The 8,825-nt window shown below is 38.7% G+C and overlaps 1 protein-coding gene across 2 annotated transcripts in view; it reads right to left on the bottom strand.

Moving 5' to 3' along the window:
- The window catches only part of LOC115941704 (uncharacterized), a 51,986-nt gene that overhangs the window by 7,178 nt on the left and 35,983 nt on the right, over positions 1 to 8,825 (bottom strand). For both annotated transcript variants that reach the window (XM_031030626.2, XM_031030625.2), the window contains exon 8: positions 777 to 878. In XM_031030626.2, the coding sequence (XP_030886486.2) occupies positions 777 to 878 (102 nt within the window). The remainder of the gene's footprint in view (positions 1 to 776; positions 879 to 8,825) is intronic.

Below are 8,825 nucleotides of genomic sequence, written 5' to 3'. Positions count from 1 at the left end.
TTATTTGAGAGAGAGAGAATGAGAGACAGAGAGCATGAGAGGGAGGAGGGTCAGAGGGAGAAGCAGACTCCCTGCCGAGCAGGGAGCCCGATGCGGGCCTCGATCCAGGGACTCCAGGATCATGACCTGAGCCGAAGGCAGTCACCTAACCAACTGAGACACCACCCAGGTGCCCAATAAATCTCTTTACTTCAGGAATCTAAGGGCTTTTATTTTATTTTAAAAATTTTGTTTATTTATTTGACAGAGAGAAAGTGAGAGAGGGAACACAAGCAGGGGGAGTGGGATAGGGAGAAGCAGGCTTCCTGCAGAGCAGGGAGCCAGATGTGGGGCTCAATCCCAGGACGCTGGGATCATGACCTGAGCCGAAGGCAGACGCTTAATGACTGAGCCACCCAGGCGCCCCTAAGGGCTTTTAATAAGCTAGTGTTCATGGTGACATCAGCTTGCATTTCCAAAATTTATTTGACTTAACACTTTTTATTCCTGTAAAACTAATAATACCTCATAAAATACTAGTTACCTATCTCCTTAGAATACAACTTAAGAAGAGCTAACTGATCTTGTCCAATGTTTTATGTTATAAATTAAACAACACTGGCCTGAAAAGGTTATGTCACTGGCTCTATATTGCCTATAATTTATAAGTGGCAGAATCAAGATTTGAATGCAGACTTCCTGATTGCCAGTCCTGTGGATTTTTCCCCCTACTCTACCACTATTAATATGTATCTGAACTTTCATAAAATATTCATCTACAATCATGTTGCTTTTACCCATGAAAGTCTTCATTTGGGGACCAATCTCCAGATTCTTCCAAAGAATTAGATGGGGGATTTACATCTTCATCAGAATCCCAGACATCCATTCCAAGATTACTAGAGGAAAAATATCAATAAAAAAATTTTAAATTCTATCAGAAACAAGGTCATATGCTTTTTGACACATAAGTTAAGCACAAAATAAGGAAGAAAAAAAGCGTATCTGCACACCATTTGCATCTTGGAAAAATCTGTGGATATTCTGCCATTTTGCCTTAGTGAAAAGAATAAAGCTTAAGAACGATGAGGTTAGAGGTCATCAGTCAAGCAAAATTTTAGGATGTTAGGATTTTCAACTTTGAGGATGTAAACAGTATCTCCTGTGGCCAAGAGATCATAAAAATTAAGGGCTTCAGGCATAGGCACTGTGAGGAAGGGTTAATGGGAGAGATAAAGGGGGTGCGGGAATAAGGTCAGGGGTACTAAAGTACTAGACATCAGGCTTCCCTAACTCTCCCCTTCCGTACACCTCCTCTGATTACCCACACTTTCACTATCTGAAATTACCTTATTTGTTAATGCCTTCTCCAGTACCATGCATCCAATCATTGACTCTTCCATTCAGCAAATATTGGTGAGGTGCCCAAAATGTGCCAGGCACCGTTCAAACACTTAGAGGTATGGTAATGATCAAATCAGGCAAGTCCCTGCTCTCAAAGGAGAAGTAGACCATAAACAAGTACATAAATGATATCATTTCTGATAGTAATAAGTGCTTTGTAGGAACTCCAAGGTAGTATAATAGACAGTGACTGGGAGAGAGGGACAATATTTTTTTATTTTATTTTATTTTATTTTATTTTATTTTTTTTAAAGATTTTATTTATTTATTTGAGAGAGAGAGAACGAGAGAGAGAAAGCACATGAGAGGGGGGAGGGTCAGAGGGAGAAGCAGACTCCCCGCCGAGCAGGGAGCCCGATGCGGGACTCGATCCCGGACTCCAGGATCATGACCTGAGCCGAAGGCAGTCGCTTAACCAACTGAGCCACCCAGGCACCCCGAGAGAGGAACAATATTAAATAAGAGAGGAAAAGCTGACTCTCTTAGGTGGTGACATTTGAACAAAGAAGTCAGCATGCAAAGATAGAGCATTCCAAGTAGAGAAAATAGCAGTGCAAAATCCCCTCACATATGGCCTTGTGAGACTGCACAGAGACTTAGAAGCTTCATGAGGAAAGGGAAAGAGTCTGTCTTATTCACTGTTGACTTCTCAGAGCCAAGCAGAGTGCCAGGACACAGTAGGTACTCCATAAATACTTGTGGAATGGAAAAGGATGGGTAGTGTGTTCTGTATCGTAACACCTAACCCTTTATTATATATGAGGGCTTTACTCACCGTTCTTCCCAGCCTCTACAGCTGTTTAGCACTATGCCTGGCATATAGAAATGTTTAACAGAATTCCTGAGCAGTATATCAGAGATGTTGAATGAATACTGTATCTTTATTGGAGAAGATAAAATTAAATGGGAGGTATTCTTTAGGAATGCCTCACTGAATTTATGCTAAAAGACACTTAAGATTTTTGTACTGTTACAATGTTGTTTAGTTTCAGAAAGTAGAAAAATGACATCTGAACATGCTATAAAGACAATCTTCTCAGAGATAAAGGCCAGAGAAGACGGCAAGAAGAGTTATATCTTAGTGTCTATAAATGACAATCACTACCTTAGGAGAATATTAATATTGAGTTCAAAAATTATTTTTCTAAATTCTAGTAAAAAGGATGCTAGCGTTGTTATGGTACATACGTTATCTATTGGGAATAACATTTCCTCAGGTAAAGCCTATAAAAAGCACAAGGAAAAGATTTCAAATGGAAGAAAAGCACGAGAGAGAAAACTTAATTGAATAGCTCCTGTAAGAAATAAGAAATGAATAACCAGTAAGTTTTCCTCCCAGAGTACTTGAATAAATACTAAGAAGGAAATCCCTAGCTCTCAGGCCAAATTCAGTTTTTGGTTAAATTTTATTTAGCCTCTTAAACTCTGAAAGAAGATAATGCTTTAGTGCATTATAAAACAGATGTCATCTTTAAAAAACAAATATAAAAGCCATTCTTTTTATAAGCTATTATATAAACTTTCCCAACCACCTATGATTTGAAAAGAAAATGTTCCCTACATAAGGGTGTGAGAAAGATCTGGGGGGTCATATGGTAAAAATAAGAGCTGAAATGACAAGAAAATGGAGTACAGGAATAAAAGCCAAAGACAAAAGACAGTCTTATCAAACATCTACAATAGGAAGGAAGAAGAGGAGACAACTAAGGTGAATAGAGCTATGAGAATATTAAGAGGCAAACAGTATTTTTTCCAAAATAAAACATTTAAAGTATATGTAGAGAGTGGTTAATGATGCCAGATGTTGCAAAGAAAAGCTGGTAGGAGGTGGCTAGGTTGTTGTTGATCTCTGAGAAGGAAATTTTAATTAAGTAGTAAAAACAAACTGGATACATTTAAGCAGAGAATAAGAAGGTAAAGAAATGGAGGCAGTGATCCCAGACAAGTGTTTTTAAAAATTGGATAATGGATCAAGAGAATAGAATGGTAGTTTGTACAAGATGTAGAAAACAACAGAACACTTCTAGGTATTTTTAAAATTCTGTATACCTAAGGTATAAAATGTGATGATTTGATATACATATACACTGTGAAATAATTGTTATAATTTAGCCAATTAACACATGCATCACTTTCACATAATGTGTGTGCGTGTGTGTGTTAAGAACTTCAAGTATACGGTACGTTATGGTTATCTATAGTCACTATGCCATATGATAGATCTCTAGAAATTACTCATCTTACATAACTGAAACTTTGTACCCCTTGACTGACAACTCCCTATTCCCCTGCCCCCCACTCAGTCCCTGATGACCATTCTACGCCCCGCTTTTTTTTTTTTTTTAAAGATTTTATTTATTTATTTGAGAGAGAGAATGAGAGAGAGCATGAGGGGAGGAGGGTCAGAGGGAGAAGCAGACTCCCCGCCGAGCAGGGAGCCCGACGCGGGACTCGATCCCGGGACTCCAGGATCATGACCCAAGCCGAAGGCAGTCGCTTAACCGACTGAGCCACCCAGGCGCCCCTACGCCCCGCTTCTATGAGTCTATTTTAGATTACACATTTAAGTGAGACCAACAGCATTTGTCTTTGTGTCTGGCTTATTTCACTTAACATAATGTGCTCCAGGTCCATCTATGTTACCGTGAATGGCAGATTTTTTAAGGCTGAATAATATTCTACTGTGTGTATGTACTGCATTTTCTTTGTCTATTAATCCGTTGATGGACATTTAGGTTGTTTCCATATCTGAGCTATTGGGAATAATGCTTCAGTGAACATAGGAGTGCAGGTACCTCTTCCAGATCCTGATTTCAATTCCTGATTTTCAATACCCAGAGGTGGGATTGCTGGGTCTTACGGGTAGTTCTATTTTAAATTTTTTAAAGTAATCTGTGTGCCCGATGTGGGGCTCAAACTCATAACTCCTGAGATCAAGAGTTGCATGCTCTACCAACTGAGGCAGCCAAGCACCCCATTCTTAATTTTTTGAGGAACTTCCATACTGTTTTCCATAATGATTGTGCCCATTTACATTCTAACCAACAGTGTACAAGGGTTCCCTTTTCTCCATATCCTGAGTTATTTTTTTTTTAATAATGGCCATCCTAACAGATGTGAGGTAATATCTAATTGTTGTTTAATTTGCATTTCTCTGATAATTATTGACATCAAGCATCTTTTCATATACCTAATGGCCCACTGATGTGTCTTCTTTAGAGAAATGTCTATTCAGGTCCTTTGCCCATTAAAGATTTTTTTTTTTTGCTACTGAGTTTGCAAATATTTTCTCCTATTCTTAAATTGCCTTTTCAATTTATTATTTCCTTTACTGTGCTTTTTAGTTTGATATAGTCCCACTTGTTTATTTTTGCTTTTGTTGCCTGAGCTCTTGGTGCCTTATCAAAAAAATCACTGCCAAGACTAATGTCAAGGAGCTTTTCCCCTATGTTTTCTTCTAGGAATTTTATGATTTAGTGACTTATATTTAAGTCTTCAATCTATTTTGAGTTTATTTTTGTGAGTGGTGTAAGACAGGGGTCTACTTTCATTCTTTTGCATGTGGATACCCATTTTCCCAGCATTGTTTATTAAAGAGACTATCCTTTCCTCATTGTGTATTCTTGACACCCTTGTCAAAAATTAGTTCACTGTATATGCAGGAGTTTCTGCGCTCTCTATTCTGTTCCATTGGTCTATATGTATGCCTTTATGCCAGCACCATATTGCTTTAATTACAGTAGCTTTGTAATACAATTTGAAATCAGGAAATGCAGTGACTCTGACTTTATTCTTCTTTCGCAGGACTGCTTTGACTATTTGAAGTCTTTTATGGTGCCATATAAGTTTTAGGATTATATTTTTTCTCTTTCTGTGAAAAATGCCATTGAAATTTTAATAGGGACTGCACTCAATCTAGTATGTTTGAAAGCAAGAGAAAAGTGGCAAGGGAGGTTTAAGATATGAGAGGGGAAAGGGACGGTGACAATGAGATCCTACAGTTAGAGAAATCATATTCTGTAAAGATGGAAGTTTAAAAAAAAAGGAAACTTTTTTTCTAAGAATGAGGTAGAGACTATTAAAAAGAGAAGGGGGTAGTAAGTCATATATGAGAGTGACAATTAGACTCTATTGCTGATAATCATAAACCCTATCATAAGAAAGCAATCTGAATGAGGTAAAACAAACAGAAAGCCACTCTTAATTTAGGAACACAAAATGTATTAGGTCTATTAATCATTCGGAAATGTAAATTAGGGGCACCTGGGTGGCTTAGTGAGTTAAGTGTCTGCCTTCGGCTCAGGTCATGATCCTGAGGTCCTGGGATCGGAGTCCCGTGTCGGGCTGCCTACTCAGCGGCGGACTGCTTCTCTCTCTCCTACTCTCCCTGCTTGTGCTCTCTCTTTCTCTCTGTCAAATAAATAAATAAAATCTTTAAAAAAAAAAAAGGAAATGTAAATTAAAACCACAATGAGATACCATTTCACACCCACTAAAACAATAAATAAAAAAGATAGACAGTAAGTACTGGCAAGAAAGTAGAGTAACAGGAATCCTTATTTGGGAAAACAGTTGAGCAGTTTCTTAAAAAGTTAAACATGATCCTGTCATTTGTGGCAAAACAGATCTTAAGGGCATTATACTAAGTGAAATAAGTCAGACAAAGACGTGTATGATCTCACTTATATGTGGAATCTAAAAAAGCCTAATTCATAGAAAGACAGTATAATGGTCATTGCCAGCAGCTGGGTAGTGGAGTGGGTAGATGGGGAGATGTGGGTCAGAGGGTACAAACTTATAAAATGAAGAAGTTCTGGAGATCCAATGCACAGTAATATGACTATAGTTAACAATCCTATATTATATACTACTTGAAAGTTGCTAAGAGAGTAGATCTTAGATATTCTCACCACAAAAAAAAAAAGCAAATATAGAAGGCCTGAAGACAACAGAATTTATGCATTTAAGGGAGCTTCAGAGTTTGATCCAAATCCTTCAGTTTACCCCTGAAGTAACTGCCAGGAAAAAGGAAGACTTGACCAAGGTCACCTGACAAGTTAGTGGCAGAACTAGACAAGAACTCAGCTCTCCTGACTTTCAATCTAATATTTTTTTCATTATACTCTGCAACCTCCCGCATTTCACAACAGGAACTGAGAAAAATTAGGAGAAAAATAACCCAAATTCATGGTGCTGTATATTTTGGCATTGATACAAATATTCTTTTTTTTTTTTAAAGATTTTATTTATTTGACAGGGAGAGACAAAGTGGGAGAGGGAACACAAGCAGGGGGAGTGAGAGAGGGAGAAGCAGGATCTCTGCTGACCAGAGAACCCCATGTGGGGCTCGATCCCAGGACCCTGAGATCATGACCTGAGCCAAAGGCAGACGCTTAACGACTGAGCCACCCAGGTGCCCCTTGATACAAATATTCTTGAGCTTTGTTTTAGGAGGCAGATAAATTACTTGGAAATAATTTGATCCTTTTACATGTTGCTTTTAAGAATTATTAGACGGGGCGCCTGGGTGGCTCAGTTGGTTAAGCGACTGCCTTCGGCTCAGGTCATGATCCTGGAGTCCCTGGATCAAGTCCCGCATCGGGCTCCCTGCTCGGCAGGGAGTCTGCTTCTCCCTCTGACCCTCCCCCTCTCATGTGCTCTCTCTCTCTCAAATAAATAAATAAAAAATCTTTAAAAAAAAAAGAATTATTAAACTAAGAGTAGTGTTCAGTCTAGGGCTAATTATTCCCCATTAGTGAGACAAGACCCTTTTGACTAGTAACCTGTATTCTATCAACTAGGCCGTTTTCCAATCTGGCTGGTGGGAAAAAGCACTACTCCTGGCTCTGTGTGAAAACCATTCCCTCTAATCTTCCAATAGTTCTTACCCTGGCCTCAGGTAGTTTCCTTACATGCAGGCACCTCTCTGCTGATCTAGAGAATTCTCTCTCTGTGCAGCTCTCTGCTCTCCAGCATAGCTGCGTTGGTCTCTCTGATCATTCTGTCTCCTTAAGTTAGGGTATCCATCTGGCTCTGCCATGACTCCCCCTTTCCTGTGCCATGGCCTGGAAACTCTAAGGCAGTAACCTGGAGCAATCCTAGGTCATCTATGTCCATGGTTTGCCATTTCTCAGAGATAACTGTCCTTTATGCCTGATATCCAACTTCTTAAAAATTGTCTTTTCATATATTTTGTCTGCTTTTTAAGTTGTTTAGTTATTTAACTGTTAGTTAGGTGGGAGAGTAAATCTGGTTCCTGTTACTCTATCATGGCTGAAAACAGAAGGTCTGGTGCTATCATTTTTTTCCTGCTCTGAAATCTTGAGTCTAAGAACTCTCCTACTTTATGAATTGGCTAATAAAATTTCCTCTCTTTTAATAGCCTTTTGTTTTACTTTTATCTTTTTTAAATTTTTAAAAAAGATTTTATTTATTTATTTGACAGAGAAAGAGCACAAGCAGGGGGAGAGGCAGAGGGAGAAGCAAGCTCCCCACTGATAAAATTAATATTGTATAGAGGTGTTACGTGAGCAAGATGGAGGGCTAGGAGGTGCCAATGGTCATCTCTCCCCAAAACAACAAAACAATAACTGACTACAAACTGATAAAAATGGCCTGAGAAAGCTCTGGACTATACTGAGGAAGCAGGAGAAACCTTGTGGAGCTCAGAAAACCAAGGATGGCCACATAGAAAAGCCTAGAAAGCATTTTACCTGCATCACCCCATCCTCCATTTTCAGAGCAGCTCGGTGCCAGGAGGGATCCCTTTGGAAGGATTTCACCCCACGAGGGAAAAGGAGAGCAGCAGAACCCCAGCAAACCTCATCTATGTAGTTGTTTGTGCACTATGGTGGGAATGTAAATTGGTACAACCATTACGGAAAACAGTGTTGTGGTTGAATAATTAAAAACAGAACTACCATCTAATCCAGCAATCCTACTCCTTGGTATTTATCCAAAGGAATTGAGATCATCATTTTGAAGAGATCTCTGCACCCCATGTTCACTGCAGCATTATTCACAATAGCCAAGATATGAAAACAATCTAAAAGTCTTTCAATGTATGAATATAAAGAAAAGCTGGCAAACACACACACACAGGAATATTAGCCATAAGAAAGAAATCTTGCTATTTGCAACAACATGGATGAATCTGAAGGGCATTATGCCAACTGAAATAAGCCAAACAGAGAAAGACAAATACTTTCTGTGGAATCTAAAAATAGCCCAAAAAACAAAAAACCCCAGCTCATTTCAAAGAATAGAATTGTGGTTGCCAGGGGGGATAGTGGCAGAGGAAATAGGGAAAACGCAGTTCAAAGGGTACAAACTGTCAGTTATAAGAAGCATAAGTTCCAAGATTTAATGTAAAGCATGATGAATATAGTTAACAATATGGTATTGTAAACTTAAAATATGCTGAGAGTAGATCTTTTTTTTTT

Source organism: Leptonychotes weddellii, chromosome 6 (assembly GCF_054177405.1).
Source record: "Leptonychotes weddellii isolate Sample4059 chromosome 6, ASM5417740v2, whole genome shotgun sequence".
Classification (NCBI taxonomy): domain Eukaryota; kingdom Metazoa; phylum Chordata; class Mammalia; order Carnivora; family Phocidae; genus Leptonychotes; species Leptonychotes weddellii.
This window is presented reverse-complemented; position numbering and strand designations above follow the sequence as displayed.